The 20,698-nt window shown below is 40.4% G+C and overlaps 1 protein-coding gene across 2 annotated transcripts in view; it reads right to left on the bottom strand.

The window, feature by feature from the left end:
- Positions 1-211: 211 nt before the first annotated feature.
- GDPD4 (glycerophosphodiester phosphodiesterase domain containing 4) overlaps positions 212-20,698 on the bottom strand; it is a 92,482-nt gene continuing 71,995 nt past the window's right edge. For both annotated transcript variants that reach the window (XM_066588271.1, XM_066588270.1), the window contains exons 10-16: positions 20,084-20,234; positions 18,253-18,474; positions 16,406-16,563; positions 7,113-7,260; positions 6,803-6,885; positions 6,062-6,141; positions 212-3,293 (exon numbers count right to left, since the gene is read on the bottom strand). In XM_066588271.1, the coding sequence (XP_066444368.1) occupies positions 3,190-3,293; positions 6,062-6,141; positions 6,803-6,885; positions 7,113-7,260; positions 16,406-16,563; positions 18,253-18,474; positions 20,084-20,234 (946 nt within the window). In that variant the 3' untranslated portion in view covers positions 212-3,189. The remainder of the gene's footprint in view (positions 3,294-6,061; positions 6,142-6,802; positions 6,886-7,112; positions 7,261-16,405; positions 16,564-18,252; positions 18,475-20,083; positions 20,235-20,698) is intronic.

The raw sequence follows: 20,698 nt of genomic DNA, 5'->3' as shown, positions 1-20,698 counted from the left end.
CTATTCTGCTGGTGGAGTCACTGTGTACATACATTACTTATCCTGTACTGCTCCTGAGTTACATCCTGTATTATACTCCAGAGCTGCACTCACTATTCTGCTGGTGGAGTCACTGTGTACATACATTACTTATCATGTATTATACTCCAGAGCTGCACTCACTATTCTGCTGGTGGAGTCACTGTGTACATACATTACTTATGACACAACCTTCTTAAAAAAATCCTTATTTCTTTATTAAAGCAGCAAACATGTCTGATATCACAGGCCGGACAGTTCCATCATCACATCAGATTAGACTGTACAGGAAAAGACATTATTGCTCTAAGCAGCTTCTTTAGTTCAAATCTGATAGTAAACATCAAACAATAATTTTCTAATATAGATGAAAATGAGAAAATATTAAAATACTTAATTTTTAAAAATGTGCCTGTCACTTTAAATGCCCTCCATAACAAACATACAAAGTACAAGACCCCAATCTACATAAAAATCAGATATAAAACCAGGAGACCTCGTCCACCAGTAATGTGACTTATCTCTCTAACATGGACTTCACCAGCTCCTGTGGAGCTACAAGTCCCAGCATTATCAGCAAGCGGTCAAACGGGTTGTCCAAGTGGGCCTTATAGCTAAATTGATTGGGTAATGGATGCTGTATAAATGTACATACGTAGAGTCGGCGACTCCGGGCCTAATATCTGAGATCCAGTGCAATGGCAAAAATCGCACCAGTCTTACTGGACACGCAGCAGATTTATTCTGCGCAATTTCTTTTTAGAAGAATGCTTCCAAAACGACCGCCTCATCTGACCCGGCGCTCTCTAGTGGGAGTTTTTTAGAGCAGTACATTTTGAAAGGATGGTATAAATACGATGTGCCACATTTTAAGCCACTCCCCCAATTTGAAAGCTGTCAATGGGAACATATAGAAAATGGCGCACTCAGGCCGTATAAATATGAGACGCACGCAAGAAAATAGAAAAGGTGCTTTAACGGATGTTAGAAATGTGAAAACGACTTTTTAATATCTCTCTTCTGGACTGAGATATGAGAACTTGAAATCACCGGCTCAAAGCCTGAGGCTGCACTACTGAGAGATTCCATGCTATCAGAAGATGTAACATAGTCCTGGAGTACTTATACATGTGGATGGGGAATTGTATGCACATGCTATATGTGTTATCTATCTAGACGGTGATTTGGATCTCCATGATAACACCTCACCATATTGTCATCAGAGCCTCTAAAGTAGTGCAGCCTCAGGCTTTGGGCCTTTGACTTCAAGGGATCATATCTCAGCCTAGCAGTAAGTTATTAAAAAGCAGTTTTCACATTTGTAAAGTCCACTAAAGACCCTTTTATACTTTCTATAGGTCTCCATTAAAAATTGTTTTGTGCACATTAAAATTGTGAAAACCATTTTTTAATTTCTCACGGCTTCGCAGAATGCGATCGCTTGATGTCACATTTTTAAAGCCTGAGGCTGCACTACTTTGATGATTCTGATGCCAACAGAAACGCCATCCACATAGGTAAATGATAACACACATACTGTACATGTGGATGGTGATCTGTATACAGGCAAGGTCTCCATGACTATGCTGCCTCCTCTGATAGAACCGGATGTCTCAGTAGTGCAGCCTCAGGCTTTGGTAAGATAATATATCTCAGCATAGAAGATAATTTAAACCATTAAGATCTCTACTTCTCAATAATGGAGTCTCCTGGGATAGTAAGAACTAAAAGGGATGGTGTGCCAGGACTCGAGTCATCCTTCATATGCGCAGCCCCCGTCTTCTGGTAAATTGGAAGGTCGGAGGGCATTTAATGGGCAGTAGTTCAGCGTTGATTAGTCATCTGTACGCATATACATGTTGCACTGTTCCATGTCTAGAGGCCTCGCTTATATGCGTTGTCTGACCCCGGGGGCCCTTTACAGGTACCACTGCAGGTTTCTGAGCCGAGGACACTTAAGGATAGTTTTGAGCGATCATTTTGCATTAGGTACTAGTGGGCTAATCAGCCCATTAGTAGCTAATTAGCTTCAAGTGCATGTATTTAGAGAACAGCGGGTGCTCTGTTCTCTAAATACGTCGCTTTTGTTCTGCCATGGACTGCATACAATGCCATCAGCGCTGCCCGCGGAGAACACAGCATGCCGTCCCTCTTATCAGGGACGACGGCTTTTATGCTGAGCTGAACTCAGCGATGGACGAAGAGTGCACAGTAAGTGCATGATGAGCATACATTTACACACAACGGCTATCGCTCAAAAGCCGTCATTTGGACAAATTTTGAGCGATAATCATTGCGTGTAAATCAGCCTTTACTGAAAACCAATCATAAATATGTGCAGGTACCACCATGAGTCAGTCATAACCAGCCGACCCTCGCCTCCATCCAAAGGTGCAGGTGATGGTGTTCCCATAGGAGGTTACAGCTCTCCAGGTCATGAGGTCCATCAGGTTCTTAAAGGATCCCATGTCTTCCTGCCAAGGACCCAGCGGCAGTGATGAGATCAGAAAGAGGGCATTCACCACGGGCGAGCGTGATGTCGGCCCGCGAAACTCTGACAGATATCGAGCTTGTAAAATTGTAACGTTCACCGTGAATGCATTGTGGTTTGTGAGAAAATTGCATCGCTGAACATGCAATCTGGGTACCACAATGACTACAGAGACCATTATGACATAGACTAATTGTGGTGCCAACACTGGCACTATGGACACCACAGGTCTAACCCTGCAGGGACTACTGTGACGCTGGCACTGTGGCCACCACAAGTCTGACCCTGCAGGGACTACTGTGACGCTGGCACTGTGAGCACTACAAGTCTGACCCTACAGGGACTACTGTGACGCTGGCACTGTGGGCACTACAATGAGTCTGGCAGTGTAGGGACCACTATGGGTACTATTAGTAATATCCAGGAGTGCTTTTCAAAAATGGTAGCAAAATAATGAAGGGTCACAACATGGTACCCATCCCTTTTCTCTATCCACAGGTTGGGAGGTGGGTACCAGTTGGTTCTTCTCCTCCGGCAGCAGAATTGCAACAACTGTCTGAGAATTAGAAGGTCACTAGTTCAGGGTCAGACTGGTAACGCGGTGGTGGCAGTCAATCCTCTGTATGGATCTGGGCATGATTGGTCACTCCTCCATCACCGTGACGGGCATTCTCTGTCTGTCAGGCAATCTCGCCGGATCCCATGTTTTCGGCATTGGGTCTGGCACTTGGGGTGGTCGGGAGACTCCTGCCATAACTTTCTTCAGATATTGACATATCCATCTCTGTAGAAATAAATGGCAATTAGTGCTGTGACATGTGACAACCACAAAGTGACATCACTGACTAGTACTGTAATAAAGCGGGGGATATAATCAGTGGTCTGTTACGCTATAGTACTCACTTAGCCACATCCAAAATGACCATTTGTAATTATTAGGTGGAGTAATAATTCCACGAAAGACCATGAGGATATGCACCCTTAGAATCAAGGGCCGTCCGATGCGAGTCTCTCGGCCATCAGAAGTGTGCCGGAGGCCTAATACTGTAGAGCAGGATAGATCACGGCTAAGCTACCCCATCGCTATACACAACTCTCGGCACTAGAGGAATTAGTGTAGTTGGAGGACCCCTTTAACTGCTAATGTCATTAAGTGACTGCAAACACATTCCTATACGGTTATATGGATTCAGAGTTATTACATGTGGTTTCCTCCAGTTCCACGCAGAGCTGTTTCCAAAACTCTGCAGGTTACCCCTTTATTCCCCCCCCCCCCCCCCCCCCATCTAGTAGCACGTTAGATCTTGCTTGGCCTTCAGAATCCCAACAATCCATTGTGGCAAAGATTCTACCAGGTAATGAAATGGTTCTGCAGGAATATTGGCCCTTGCGGACAGGAAGCTTCTTGTAGTTGCTGCAGATTAGATGGAGGTGCTGACATCAGGAAAGGGTCATCCACCAGCTGAAAGGAAGGGCTCAGCGATTCATGCTGCTTGCACCAAATTCTGCCCTCCCATCAGCATGGGGCAACAGAAATCTGGATCCATCTGACCAGGAAATGTTTTTCTGCTGCTCAGTGATACAATCTTTGCGCTCTTTTGCCCGCTGGAGTCTTGTCTTTCTGTTTTACCTTAGACACAATGGTGCTGAAACTGGTCGCCTGCTGTTACAGCCCATCCGTGCTAAGGAATGGTGAGTTGAGCATTCGGACATATCAGTTGGCACACCAGCATAGTCAAAGAGCTAAATGATAAAATTCTGTCTGTCTTCAGACACCACTAGGGGGAGCTCACTGCATACAGGTTATACAGTATATGCTACAGTATGCAGTAATTTCTAGAGCTCCATCCAGTGGTAGCTGCAGGCAGGAAGAATTTTATGCCCGAACTCTATGCAGGGGTTTTAGAGCTCTGTATAAAAAAAAAACAAAAAACAGACCTCTGACCCTTATGAAAGTGGATTTAAACAAATAATTGGCCTAAAATTTTGATCCGTAAAACGACATGTAGTTAAAATGTGGAGTTCCCCTTTAAGGAAGAAACAGTTTTTTTCATGGTAGATTTGTGAGAAAGGCTTATTTCTCAGTAAACACTTGGAGCCGTTGTGCTGCCGTTTGACAGGTCTGTGATTACACCAGAACACAATGTACCCTTCCTTTCAGCCGCTCAGCAGCAGTCCCCAAATCCGAGCAGACAAGTGGCGAGTGGCCGTGTCCCTGATGGATCCGCAACTTATAACCCGCCGCAGCCGCACGCTCGTCAAGTGTAAGTGTCAGCAGCGCACGTTCTCTAGATGCCCTCAAGGAGAACACAAGAGGCTTCCCTGACAGAAGCGGAGAGAGGCCTTGGATGAAATGTTCTTGTAGGAGCCCAATGCTACAGGGCAAAACTGCATTTTCAAAAACACTAATGTTTCCTATATTTTAAAGGGCAAGTACATATAAAACAGCCCCATGTGATACAGGACATTATAACCCATCACAGTAGTAATGCCAGCGTATACAAAGAGGTAATCGCCTTAAAGAGCAGAGCTGTTCTGGATGACGTTAAGGCTCCACAAGCCACGAACACCCCTTCACGCCCCAAGACGTACAATTACATCCTGGGTTTGTATGGAGCGGGATCGGCATACAGGGTGGGTGCTGGCTGTCTTTGATAGCTGACACCTGCCCACAACAGCGCTCATGCTGATCGTGGCTGTTAATCCGTTAAATGCCCTGATCGGTGTTCAGGCGTCCCAAACGGCCCACCGCGAAATGAGATTGCAAGCTGCCGTTCTCTTGCTATGGTAGCCTGGGGTCGTCTGAAGGCTCCCATAGCCGATTGCCTGTTAATACATGCCTATGGCACATCTTCATAGACTGCTGTCAGCATGCAGTATAGTGCAATACTATGGTATTTCACTATACCAGTATGAGCAATCAAAGGATTGCATCCAACCTCGATGCTTCCCTGAGGAAATTTCCAAATCACGGTAGAGCTACAATTTTACCAAAACTCACAGCGGGTGACATGTCGGCACAAGGCCAAAAACGGAAGAGGATGGGATTCAGCAGCAGCAGCCAGCCTGCTTGTTGATGGCTTCCAATTAGCAACGGCTTTCTATGCCACGGTAATATTGAGATGAAGTATATGAATGGCCAACTACAAAATGGAGAGGCTTCTTCACGGCTTCATCTAGAATTTAGGGTTGAATATTCATAAATAAACTCTTTGGACTATGAGTGTATGTGCCAACATCCAGAATGAGTGGGGGGAATCTGTAAATGTGGGTGGGATCTATTTAATGGTCAGGAGAATGGGGATCAGTAATGGGTAGGGCAGAGGAGGATCTGTGAAATGGGATTGTGACTTGGTTTAAATGTTATGTTATATCCCTCCTCCAATGAAGCCGCCCACAGTGATATAGCCCCACACCCGGTTTTTAACATTCTTTTGCCTGGATCTGTGTAATGCGTCTACAGACTCCACGTTTACTTCCAGCCTCAATATATTATTAAGTAAACCAGAGGGGGCGCTCTGTACACTTGCCCAGCCTCAGTGGATCACTTACCTGTTTTAAATGTGTTGTACAATCCACTGTCGGGAACTTCATTACTTTCTGGGCAACATGAGAAGCCCCTTTCTCTCCACCTAAAATAGAGCACAGAGATCTTGATAATGCAACCATGATTATTCAATCCTTCTTTTATTCTAGAGCACCGGGGAAATCCCAATTAACCCCTCCACTACCTAGACCTCCAGAGAAACAGTTATGAGCACCTGCACTACCCTAGACCACCAGGGAAAAAGGTATTAACCCCTCCACTATCCAAGACCACTAGGTAGACAGTTCTGAACTCCTCCACTATCCTAGACCACCAGGAAAAAAAAGGTATTAACCCCTCCACTATCCTAGACCACCAGGGAAACAATTAATAACCCCTCCAGTACTCTAGACCACCAGGCATTTTGGTATTAACTTCTTCAATGCCTTAGGCCACCAAGGATGTTGATATTAACTTTACCACTACCCTAGGACACCAATGACATTTACAATTATACCTTTACTGCCCTATAGCACCAGGGGATATTACTATCCTAGATGCTGTGTGGCTCACAATTTGGTAAATGATCAGACATGATAATCTAGTTTTGTATTGTTCAGCTTAGCAGGGTACAGTGCTCAGGTTCGTAACGGCCAGTTCTACAGCTACTTCGGCTTAGAGGGAACACTATTTATGAGGTTCGGCAAGTGTGCAACAGTATATATGGGGTACGCCATTACAGTAGGTGTCAAACAAGTCAGACTCACCAATGCAGCACAAAGATGAGAGTAATCAGCAAAGCAGAAACTGTATCTGTGAGAATCCACATAAGGTTGTACTGAGTCGGCGTCTGAAACAAATCAGGGAAAAGGTCATGTGACAAGGTGAGAAAGAACCCGAGAGCCTGTAATAGCATATAATAATGTCTGTAACATAATAGTCTAAGTATTCCATGCAGTACAGTAGAACTGTATTGTGGTCACATCCAGGGGTCGGGTCATATTGGGAGTTGTAGCGTTCTATGCTCTGTACGGTAGTTGCAAACGTAAAGATCAGCATACTATAAGAATATATTACCATGAGAAACATGGGCGCTCCCATCTTCTTGAGTGCATGTACAGAATTTGTAGTGACAGAATAAGCTCCTGAGCACCAAGCCAAAGAAAACAGCCAAGGTTCACTGATCACATACAGGTTAGTGGTGATATTAGCAGCAGCGTATGCACTGGAATACAAAAGTAATCAGTATATGAATAACAAGAATACACAAAAACTGATCATGTTACTACCGGCAGTATTATAGTAGTTATATTCTTGTACATAGGGGGCAGTATTATAGTAGTTATATTCTTGTACATAGGGGGCAGTATTATAGTAGTTATATTCTTGTACATAGGGGGCAGTATTATAGTAGTTATATTCTTGTACATAGGGGACAGTATTATAGTAGTTATATTCTTGTACATAGGGGCAGTATTATAGTAGTTATATTCTTGTACATAGGGGCAGTATTATAGTAGTTATATTCTTGTACATAGGGAGCAGTATTATAGTAGTTATATTCTTGTACATAGGGGGCAGTATTATAGTAGTTATATACTTGTATATAGGAGCAGTATTATAGTAGTTATATTCTTGTACATAGGAGGCAGTATTATAGTAGTTATATTCTTGTACATAGGGAGCAGTATTATAGTAGTTATATACTTGTACATAGGGGCAGTATTATAGTAGTTATATTCTTGTACATAGGATGCAGTATTATAGTAGTTATATTCTTGTACATAGGGAGCAGTATTATAGTAGTTATATTCTTGTACACAGGGGGCAGTATTATAGTAGTTATATTCTTGTACACAGGGGGCAGTATTATAGTAGTTATATTCTTGTACATAGGGGGCAGTATTATAGTAGTTATATTCTTGTACATAGGAGCAGTATTATAGTAGTTATATTCTTGTACATAGGGGGCAGTATTATAGTAGTTATATTCTTGTACATAGGAGCAGTATTATAGTAGTTATATTCTTGTACATAGGAGCAGTATTATAGTAGTTATATTCTAGTACATAGGGGGCAGTTTTATAGTAGTTATATTCTTGTACATATGAGCAGTATTATAGTAGTTATATTCTTGTACATAGGAGGCAGTATTATAGTAGTTATATTCTTGTACATAGGGGGCAGTATTATAGTAGTTATATTCTTGTACATAGGGAGCAGTATTATAGTAATTATATTCTTGTACATAGGAGGCAGTATTATAGTAGTTATATTCTTGTACATAGGGAGCAGTATTATAGTAGTTATATTTTTGTGCATAGGGGGCAGTATTATAGTAGTTATATTCTTGTACATAGGAGCAGTATTATAGTAGTTATATTCTTGTACATAGGGGACAGTATTATAGTAGTTATATTCTTGTACATAGCAGGCAGTATTATAGTAGTTATATTCTTGTACATATGAGCAGTATTATAGTAGTTATATTCTTGTACATAGGGAGCAGTATTATAGTAGTTATATTCTTGTACATAGGAGCAGTATTATAGTAGTTATATTTTTGTGCATAGGGGGCAGTATTATAGTAGTTATATTCTTGTACATAGCAGGCAGTATTATAGTAGTTATATTTTTGTACATAGGAGGCAGGATTATAGTAGTTATATTCTTGTACATAGGGGGCAGTATTATAGTAGTTATATTCTTGTACATAGGGGCAGTATTATAATAGTTATATTCTTGTACATAGGAGGCAGTATTATAGTAGTTATATTCTTGTACATAGGGGGCAGTATTATAGTAGTTATATTCTTGTACATAGGGGGCAGTATTATAGTAGTTATATTCTTGTACATAGGGGGCAGTATTATAGTAGTTATATTCTTGTACATAGGGGGCAGTATTATAGTAGTTATATTCTTGTACATAGGGAGCAGCATTATAGTAGTTATATTCTTGTACATAGGAGCAGTATTATAGTAGTTATATTCTTGTACATAGGGGAGCAGTATTATAGTAGTTATATTCTTGTACATAGGAGGCAGTATTATAGTAGTTATATTCTTGTACATAGGAGGCAGTATTATAGTAGTTATATTCTTGTACATAGGAAGCAGTATTATAGTAGTTATATTCTTGTACACAGGGGGCAGTATAATAGTAGTCATATTCTTGTACATAGGAGGCAGTATTATAGTAGTTATATTCTTGTACATAGAGGGCAGTATTATAGTAGTTATATTCTTGTACATAGGAGGCAGTATTATAGTAGTTATATTCTTGTACATAGAGGGCAGTATTATAGTAGTTATATTCTTGTACATAGGGAGCAGTATTATAGTAGTTATATACTTGTACATAGGGGCAGTATTATAGTAGTTATATTCTTGTACATAGGATGCAGTATTATAGTAGTTATATTCTTGTACATAGGGAGCAGTATTATAGTAGTTATATTCTTGTACACAGGGGGCAGTATTATAGTAGTTATATTCTTGTACACAGGGGGCAGTATTATAGTAGTTATATTCTTGTACATAGGGGGCAGTATTATAGTAGTTATATTCTTGTACATAGGAGCAGTATTATAGTAGTTATATTCTTGTACATAGGGGGCAGTATTATAGTAGTTATATTCTTGTACATAGGAGCAGTATTATAGTAGTTATATTCTTGTACATAGGAGCAGTATTATAGTAGTTATATTCTAGTACATAGGGGGCAGTTTTATAGTAGTTATATTCTTGTACATATGAGCAGTATTATAGTAGTTATATTCTTGTACATAGGAGGCAGTATTATAGTAGTTATATTCTTGTACATAGGGGGCAGTATTATAGTAGTTATATTCTTGTACATAGGGAGCAGTATTATAGTAATTATATTCTTGTACATAGGAGGCAGTATTATAGTAGTTATATTCTTGTACATAGGGAGCAGTATTATAGTAGTTATATTTTTGTGCATAGGGGGCAGTATTATAGTAGTTATATTCTTGTACATAGGAGCAGTATTATAGTAGTTATATTCTTGTACATAGGGGACAGTATTATAGTAGTTATATTCTTGTACATAGCAGGCAGTATTATAGTAGTTATATTCTTGTACATATGAGCAGTATTATAGTAGTTATATTCTTGTACATAGGGAGCAGTATTATAGTAGTTATATTCTTGTACATAGGAGCAGTATTATAGTAGTTATATTTTTGTGCATAGGGGGCAGTATTATAGTAGTTATATTCTTGTACATAGCAGGCAGTATTATAGTAGTTATATTTTTGTACATAGGAGGCAGGATTATAGTAGTTATATTCTTGTACATAGGGGGCAGTATTATAGTAGTTATATTCTTGTACATAGGGGCAGTATTATAATAGTTATATTCTTGTACATAGGAGGCAGTATTATAGTAGTTATATTCTTGTACATAGGGGGCAGTATTATAGTAGTTATATTCTTGTACATAGGGGGCAGTATTATAGTAGTTATATTCTTGTACATAGGGGGCAGTATTATAGTAGTTATATTCTTGTACATAGGGGGCAGTATTATAGTAGTTATATTCTTGTACATAGGGAGCAGCATTATAGTAGTTATATTCTTGTACATAGGAGCAGTATTATAGTAGTTATATTCTTGTACATAGGGGAGCAGTATTATAGTAGTTATATTCTTGTACATAGGAGGCAGTATTATAGTAGTTATATTCTTGTACATAGGAGGCAGTATTATAGTAGTTATATTCTTGTACATAGGAAGCAGTATTATAGTAGTTATATTCTTGTACACAGGGGGCAGTATAATAGTAGTCATATTCTTGTACATAGGAGGCAGTATTATAGTAGTTATATTCTTGTACATAGAGGGCAGTATTATAGTAGTTATATTCTTGTACATAGGAGGCAGTATTATAGTAGTTATATTCTTGTACATAGAGGGCAGTATTATAGTAGTTATATTCTTGTACATAGGGAGCAGTATTATAGTAGTTATATACTTGTACATAGGGGCAGTATTATAGTAGTTATATTCTTGTACATAGGATGCAGTATTATAGTAGTTATATTCTTGTACATAGGGAGCAGTATTATAGTAGTTATATTCTTGTACACAGGGGGCAGTATTATAGTAGTTATATTCTTGTACACAGGGGGCAGTATTATAGTAGTTATATTCTTGTACATAGGGGGCAGTATTATAGTAGTTATATTCTTGTACATAGGAGCAGTATTATAGTAGTTATATTCTTGTACATAGGGGGCAGTATTATAGTAGTTATATTCTTGTACATAGGAGCAGTATTATAGTAGTTATATTCTTGTACATAGGAGCAGTATTATAGTAGTTATATTCTAGTACATAGGGGGCAGTTTTATAGTAGTTATATTCTTGTACATATGAGCAGTATTATAGTAGTTATATTCTTGTACATAGGAGGCAGTATTATAGTAGTTATATTCTTGTACATAGGGGGCAGTATTATAGTAGTTATATTCTTGTACATAGGGAGCAGTATTATAGTAATTATATTCTTGTACATAGGAGGCAGTATTATAGTAGTTATATTCTTGTACATAGGGAGCAGTATTATAGTAGTTATATTTTTGTGCATAGGGGGCAGTATTATAGTAGTTATATTCTTGTACATAGGAGCAGTATTATAGTAGTTATATTCTTGTACATAGGGGACAGTATTATAGTAGTTATATTCTTGTACATAGCAGGCAGTATTATAGTAGTTATATTCTTGTACATATGAGCAGTATTATAGTAGTTATATTCTTGTACATAGGGAGCAGTATTATAGTAGTTATATTCTTGTACATAGGAGCAGTATTATAGTAGTTATATTTTTGTGCATAGGGGGCAGTATTATAGTAGTTATATTCTTGTACATAGCAGGCAGTATTATAGTAGTTATATTTTTGTACATAGGAGGCAGGATTATAGTAGTTATATTCTTGTACATAGGGGGCAGTATTATAGTAGTTATATTCTTGTACATAGGGGCAGTATTATAATAGTTATATTCTTGTACATAGGAGGCAGTATTATAGTAGTTATATTCTTGTACATAGGGGGCAGTATTATAGTAGTTATATTCTTGTACATAGGGGGCAGTATTATAGTAGTTATATTCTTGTACATAGGGGGCAGTATTATAGTAGTTATATTCTTGTACATAGGGGGCAGTATTATAGTAGTTATATTCTTGTACATAGGGAGCAGCATTATAGTAGTTATATTCTTGTACATAGGAGCAGTATTATAGTAGTTATATTCTTGTACATAGGGGAGCAGTATTATAGTAGTTATATTCTTGTACATAGGAGGCAGTATTATAGTAGTTATATTCTTGTACATAGGAGGCAGTATTATAGTAGTTATATTCTTGTACATAGGAAGCAGTATTATAGTAGTTATATTCTTGTACACAGGGGGCAGTATAATAGTAGTCATATTCTTGTACATAGGAGGCAGTATTATAGTAGTTATATTCTTGTACATAGAGGCAGTATTATAGTAGTTATATTCTTGTACATAGGAGGCAGTATTATAGTAGTTATATTCTTGTACATAGAGGGCAGTATTATAGTAGTTATATTCTTGTACATAGAGGGCAGTATTATAGTAGTTATATTCTTGTACATAGTGAGCAGTATTATAGTAGTTATATTTTTGTACATAGGGGCAGTATGATAGTAGTTATATTCTTGTACATAGGAGGCAGTATTATAGTAGTTATATTCTTCTACATAGGAGGCAGTATTATAGTAGTTATATTCTTGTACATAGGAGGCAGTATTATAGTAGTTATATTCTTGTACATAGGGAGCAGTATTACAGTAGTTATATTCTTGTACATAGGGGGCAGTATTATAGTAGTTATATTCTTCTACATAGGAGGCAGTATTATGGTAGTTATATTTTTGTACATAGGGGGCAGTATTATAGTAGCTATATTCTTGTACATAGGGAGCAGTATTATAGTAGTTATATTCTTGTACATAGGGGGCAGTATTATAGTAGTTATATTCTTGTACATAGGGGGCAGTATTATAGTAGTTATATTCTTGTACATAGGAGCAGTATTATAGTAGTTATATTCTTGTACATAGGAGGCAGTATTATAGTAGTTATATTCTTGTACATAGGGGGCAGTATTATAGTAGTTATATTCCTTTACATAGCGGGCAGTATTATAGTGGTTATATTCTTGTACATAGGGGACAGTATTATAGTAGTTATATTCTTGTACATAGGGGGCAGTATTATAGTGGTTATATTCTTGTACATAGGGGGCAGTATTATAGTAGTTATATTCCTTTACATAGCGGGCAGTATTATAGTGGTTATATTCTTGTACATAGGGGGCAGTATTATAGTAGTTATGTTCTTGTACATAGGAGGTAGTATTATAGTAGTTATATTCTTGTACATAGGAGCAACACCTAGTTTATTATATGTTCCATATAAGTGGAGAATATTTACTTCTGTATTCATCCTACTCTGTATTTAGGCCAGCAGGGAATATACTGATCTTACAATATGGGTTGCTTTTCTCTGCTCTTGTATTTGGATATCTCTGGAACCAGGTGCATGTGGGCGACTATTACTGTCAAGAGGCCATTAGACAGAGCAGTGGGCTGTGAACCTGGATTGTAGAGCAGATTGTGCATAAACAGCGTTATTATTGTGTCACTGCCAGCAAACCATCCGTATAAATAGATTTGTGATTAAACACAGCTAATGTTAAATAATGCTCAGTTCTTAATGTTAACTGGTGTTAAAGGGGTTGTCCCGCGCCGAAACGGGTTTTTTCTTTATTCAATAGGCCCCCCGTACGGCGCGAGACAAACCCAATGCATGTGTTAAAAAAAAAACGTTTAGTACTTACCCGAATCCCCGCGCTGCGGCGACTTCTTCCTTACCTTACTAAGATGGCCGCCGTGATCTTCACCCACGATGCACCGCGGGTCTTCTCCCATGGTGCACCGTGGGCTCTGTGCGGTCCATTGCCGATTCCAGCCTCCTGATTGGCTGGAATTGGCACACGTGACGGGGCGGAGCTATGAGGACCAGCTCTCCGGCACGAGCGGCCCCATTCACCAGGGAGAAGACCGGACTGCGCAAGCGCGTCTAATCGGGCGATTAGACGCTGAAATTAGACGGCACCATGGAGACGGGGACGCTAGCAACGGAACAGGTAAGTGAATAACTTCTGTATGGCTCATAATTAATGCACGATGTACATTACAAAGTGCATTAATATGGCCATACAGAAGTGTATACCCCCACTTGCTTTTGCGGGACAACCCCTTTAAGCTTGCAGGTAAAAGCAAGAATCTAGCTGGATGCGGTCGTCACACGGAAGTGCTTTCTAGTACATTGTAAAATGCTGAAGGGTCTGAAGACTTCCCAAATGAGCTGACAGTGAAGCAAAAATATTGCTGTTATGTTTTATGTTGCAGCTTTGTGCAAATTAAAAAGAAAAGTTCAAACTTTTGCCCGTCATTCTGCACTCAGTAATAGCAAAGTGACAACAAAATATCAGAAATCTTTGTTAGTTTTCATTTTTATAACATTTACATTCTACATTGACTTAAGTATTCACACCCTTTGGTATGACACTTGAAATTTAGCTCTGGGTCCCTGCCATTTTTCTTGAGCATTTTTGAAATGTTTCTACACTTTGGTTGCAAACACCTGTGAGAAATTCAGCTGATGGGACATACTGGACCTCCCCCCTTCCCGTCTATATAAGGTCTTACAGCTCACAATGCATATCAGAGCCAAAACCAATCCATGAGGACAATGGAATGGTCTGTAGAACTCAGAGACTGTGTTGTGTGGAGCCACAGATCTGGAGAAGGCGACAAAATCATTTCTGCTGCCCTGAAAGGTCCCAAGAGCCCAGAGGCCTCCATAAGTCTTACATGGAAGAACAACCCGTACTCTTCCTAGAGACGGCGACCCACCAAACTACGTTATTGGGGAAGAAGGGTCTTGGTAAAAGAGGTGACCAAGAAACCAATGGTCACTCTGGCTGAGCTCCAACAGTCCTGTGTGCAGATAGGAGAAACTTCCTGGTCAACCATCACTGCAACCTCCACTAATCTGGGCTTTATGGTGGAGCAGCCAGAAAAAAGCCTCCTCAGTAAGACACATGAAAGCTGCCTGGAGTTTACTAAAAAGACCCTACTGGACCCTCAAACTGCGAGAAACAAGAATCTCTACTGTGATGGAACCAAGGCCACAACATAAAGTGTAAAAAAAAAAGCGAAAGGGTGTGAAGACTTTCCATATGCAGCCTATAAAAAGGATGGAGTCAGTGAGGCCTCAGCAGATCACTGACCATCTCTAATCACATTCTGGTTGCTATGCCGACATAACTAGCTTAGAGGCTATCCAAACTGGGATTATTTACTCTAGAAAAAGACGACTAAGGGGCGATCAAATAACTCCATATAAATACATGAGGGGACAATACAAGGATCTCTGCCATGATCTGTTTATACCCAGGACTGTGACGGTAACAAGGGGGCATCCGCTATGTCTAGAAGAAAGCAGGTTTCATCACCAACACAGAAAAATGGTTCTTTACTGTAAGAGCAGTGAGACTGTGGAACTCTCTGCCTGAGGACGTGGTGATGGCAAAATCCATGGAGGAGTTTAAGAGGGACTTGATGTTTTTCTGGAGAGGAAGGATATTACAGGATATAAATCTTAGGTTAATTGTTAATCCGGGTATACAGGCAGGTAGGAACTATTAGGGGTTGATCCAGGGATTAGTCTGACTGCCGTTAGGGAGTCGGGAAGGAATTTTTCCCCCAAAGGGTCTAATTGGCTTCTGCTCTTGGGGTTTTTTGCCTTCCTCTGGATCAACACCACAGGAGGATAACAGGCTGGACTAGATGGGCATTGTCTTCATTCGGCCTTACATACTATGTTACTATGTTATATAAGAGGGTATGGTTGTTAGGTAGTATATCCCTACCAAACTGTCTGACAGAATAGGTTTTTTAATTCACGGACAGCTAGCAGCAGATTTAGACGCAGTAGCCATTTGTTCCTTCTTTACCCTCAGTTCAGTTTTAATTTGGCTTTAATCTGAAGGCTTAAAAATGGTTGCTAAGGATGTGTTGCCTGACAACCTTATATAAAAGCCTGTGGTTGTTTGACAATCTGGTTGCTATAGATATATTGCCTAATAGGGAGGAAAACATCTCTGGGCGGCTGTCAGGCCATTTCAACATTGTTAGTCAGAGCATTGTAAAAAATGGAGATCTCCTTTAAATATACTGTAGGCGCTTCAATCCTATAGGCGTCAGGTAGACATTATGATGCCCGGTCTGTAGGGACTACCTGATGTCTTCCTGGGACATCTCGCTGTACGGCAGGTTCAGTTTGACAATGTGGTTGCTGACAAGTTCCTCAATACTCGCTTTGAACCCCAATGTTTGCTGAAAACCGGGATGCAGGGCCTGGACCACGGCTCTCATGTCATTTGACAGCCATAGGACCTAAAAAACAAAAGTGCTGATTCAGATAGAAGACAAGTCAGATGTGATTCCTGCATGTAGACGAACCTTAAGGACTATACATTCACGCGCTCTGGGACATATGTTGGTCGATGACCTACGGCTGCCAGGAGGAGCCTAGTTTGGTACTTAACCATTTACGGCCAAGTCTGATTTTTTAAACTTGACATGTTAAAGGGGTTGTCCCGCGCTGAAACGGGTTTTTTTTTTTTTCAATAGCCCCCCCCCCCGTTCGGCGTGAGACAAACCCGATGCAGGGGTTAAAAAAGAAAACCGTCCAGTACTTACCCGAATCCCCGCGCTCCGGTGACTTCTTACTTACCTTGTGAAGATGGCCGCCGGGATCTTCACCCTCGGTGGACCGCAGGTCTTCTGTGCGGTCCATTGCCGATTCCAGCCTCCTGATTGGCTGGAATCGGCACGTGATGGGGCAGAGCTACGAGGAGCCGCTCTCCAGCACGAGCGGCCCCATTCAGAAAAGAAGAAGACCCGGACTGCGCAAGCGCGTCTAATCCGGTGATTAGACGCTGAAAATTAGACGGCACCATGGAGACGGAGACGCTAGCAACGGAGCAGGTAAGTGAATAACTTCTGTATGGCTCATAATTAATGCACAATGTACATTACAAAGTGCATTAATATGGCCATACAGAAGTGTATAGACCCACTTGCTGCCGCGGGACAACCCCTTTAAACTTTATGTGGTTATAACTTTGGGATGTGAGTGATCAGGAGACTTTTTTTGTGACACATTTTACTTTATATCCCTGGTAAATATTATTTATCATATGCCCACACTACGTTTGAAAGTGAAGAAAAAACTTTGCCTTTTTAATATCTTTTTTAAAAGCCTTTTAAAAATAGCAGCAATTTTTCAAACTTGGAAGAATTTTCCCAAACTCATTTTTTTTCACGGCCATCAATGCTTTTAAGTGCTAGGTGTCAAATTTATATTGTTCATAAGAGGCAGATTAAGGAAAGTTTATGGTGACCTCGAGGACCTCCTTTTGGTTAGATCTTTATTGCAAAGTAACATTTTAGAAGTTTTTGGAATGTTTTATGTACCTGGTTTCTTATGTGCTGCAGATCTGGGATCTCGCTCGGTTGAGGAAAGCTTTTCCTAATGTCGGTTATTTAGGTTAATAAACTGCCTGCTATGACCAATTAAATCCTTTCTAGGTCTGGAGGTGTTAAAAGGTTCATAACGAAGGGACTTGACGCCCTATCAAAATTATGCAGCCATTGGTCGCTGAAGTTGTGAATGTTCTGGCTGTGTTCGGCCATCTATACCGTGTTCCTCCATTAACTTGTTTACTTAATTTAACATAAGTAGGAGCACCAGAACCAAACTCATAACGACAAAAGCACTAGAACCAAGATCAGTGCATAAATACGGCTCCAGAAACAAGCTCATACATAAATACAGTACCATAGTGATTGCAAGAATTTACTCTTGCAGTACCACTTTTCACCACAATCAGCTACTAGTATCTTCATTAGACTCCTGTGTAACACCCCCATCTGCAAGGGAGCTGCGATCTGATTTACAGGTAAAAACCTTGTTAGGAAATGTAAGAACTTTAGAATAAGTCGTCCCAACGAAACAACATAGATATAATTTCAGAATAATAGATAATACATTAATACTCAATCATACAGAACTCTATATACCAGTTTTGGATCAATAGCTGCTTCGCTGATGACGTCCAGTGTCCGGTTAATCCAAGTATCTCGGTAAGGATGATCCTGGGGAGGGCGATAGAGGTCAAAGATCACCGTTTTATTGGCACGGTCAGCAAGCCTAAGGTAATCGATGAGTTTGTAAATGGACTGATTCATTGACGTCTGTCGGTCTTCATCAGACAAGGACTCCATGTAGGAAAATGGTGGTTTCTGAAGAAAAGGAAGAATGAAACTTATGAGTAACTTAAAGGGGTTGTCCCGCGAAAGCAAGTGGGTCTATACACTTCTGTATGGCCATATTAATGCACTTTGTAATGTACATTGTGCATTAATTATGAGCCATACAGAAGTTATCAGAAATTTTTCACTTACCTGTTCCGTTGCTAGCGTCCTCGTTTCCATGGAGCCGCCTAATTTTCAGCGTCTAATGGCCAAATTAGACGCGCTTGCGCAGTCCGGGTCTTTTTCTTTTCTCAATGTGGCTCCGTGTAGCTCCGCCCCGTCACGTGCCGATTCCAGCCAATCAGGAGGCTGGAATCGGCAATGGACCGCACAGAAGCCCTGCGGTCCACCGAGGGAGAAGATCCCGGCGGGCATCTTCAGCAGGTAAGTAAGAAGTCACCGGAGCGCGGGGATTCAGGTAAGCACTGTCCGGTGTTCTTGTTTAACCCCTGCATCGGGGTTGTCTCGCGCCGAACGGGGGGGCTGTTGAAAAAAAAAAACCCGTTTCGGCGCGGGACAACCCCTTTAAAGCAAACCTCCAGTTCCGGGGCCAAATTCTGCCTGGGGACCAGAAAAAAAGGGATTAAATTACTTGTTGCTGTTTTCTACTGTTGTCCCACTGAGCCACAAGTTGTAGACCCCGGTTTTGTCCGTCCATGATGGCCGACACTATTTTCTGTCTAATGTGTATTGTACACTGCTTTGATTGGCTAGCACTCATCACATGAATAGATCTTGCCAATTAGAGAGCAGGTATAGTGCATTGGTAGGCTAACACTACCAACGTACTGTGAGGATTAGGTAGGCTGAAGATTACATTGGCCATCTTGGATGACCAAAAACGAGACGCAGAATTAAAGGGACATTTGCATAGAAAACCAACAGCAGGTAATATTACTGCCACCTTTGGTCCCAAGACAAAATTTTGTCCCAGGACCAGAGGGTCGCTTTTAGTGATGAGCGAGCACCCAAATGCTCGAGTCTGCGTTATTAGAGTCGAGCTTTTCATAAGATTCGAGAGCTCTGCTCGAGTAACGAACCACATTGACTACAATGGGAGACTCGAGCATTTTTGTATGTGGGCTGCCGGGTCACGAGCTTCTTTTTTTTTCCTTCTCCATCTCCCTCTCCCTCCAAGTACAAGCAAAATCCCCCTTTAAGTTACATTCATTGTGTGATAGAACTGTTATCACCTTGCTTGCCCTTTAATGATAATAAAATGGCTCCGCACATTTTGACCCAGTCTATACTGCAAAGCTGATAAATGAGCTGCTGAAAATATGAAGTGTTGGCCTGATGTGTCTGTCCTAATGGTCAGTGTGAAAAAACAACATTTCAAGATTTTTCTTCTATGAATGGATATACGTAAAAATAGGATTCTAAAAAAACCTGATTGAAAGAAATCACCGTCTGATGCTACAATGCTAGTAAATTATACAGCACCTAACATTACAGCTGGATGATAGCACCTATATAATGCAGCTAGATACTGGCAGAAGTACAGATTCCCATACAAAATGACATTCTGTTTGGTGACAAATTAGAGCTGTTCCCGTTAAGTCAGCCTCGCACTGCATGCCCAGAACTCCGGCATTACCTGCATGAACCACGTGCCAGCATTAAGGTTCTCCAGCATATCCCAAGGTAAGAGGGCAGCGTTGAAGTTGGTAAAGTTGGGAAATACGTCTTCTACATTTGTAGTTCTCTTTAAAGTGCTGTCATGCATCAGAAAGGGGACGCCATCATAGCTGGAGGGGAAAAGATCATAACCATTTCAGATAAAGCTAACGACAGTCGGTAAACCGACATACGGGACGAACCCCACAACTGCAACATAGAAGCATCTACTTCTACAATAACAGACTTGTAAATGATCCTGTATTAGGAGCATGTAACGTTGTATAAATGAGCTCATCTGCACACCAAATTATTGTTTTATTGTGTACGGATCATGAACTGTGCAACCACAAATACCAGCAACATCCATACAATGACACGTAATACAACATGGGGTATGAAATTGTCAAATAATCTTATATCAGGTAAGGGATGAGCAACTAATAATTGTACGTCCAAATAAATACTGATGTCAATAAAGAAAAATTCAAAATGGCATTTAAGTCTTCATTTCAGATTTCATATTTTTTTCAACCTGCATAATACTGCCCCCACCTATGTACAAAACTATGACTACTATAACAGTGGCCCCCCA

Source organism: Eleutherodactylus coqui, chromosome 1, assembly GCF_035609145.1.
Source record: "Eleutherodactylus coqui strain aEleCoq1 chromosome 1, aEleCoq1.hap1, whole genome shotgun sequence".
NCBI lineage: Eukaryota > Metazoa > Chordata > Amphibia > Anura > Eleutherodactylidae > Eleutherodactylus > Eleutherodactylus coqui.
Note: the sequence above shows the minus strand (reverse complement) of the source record. Positions and strands in the feature narration are given on the sequence as shown.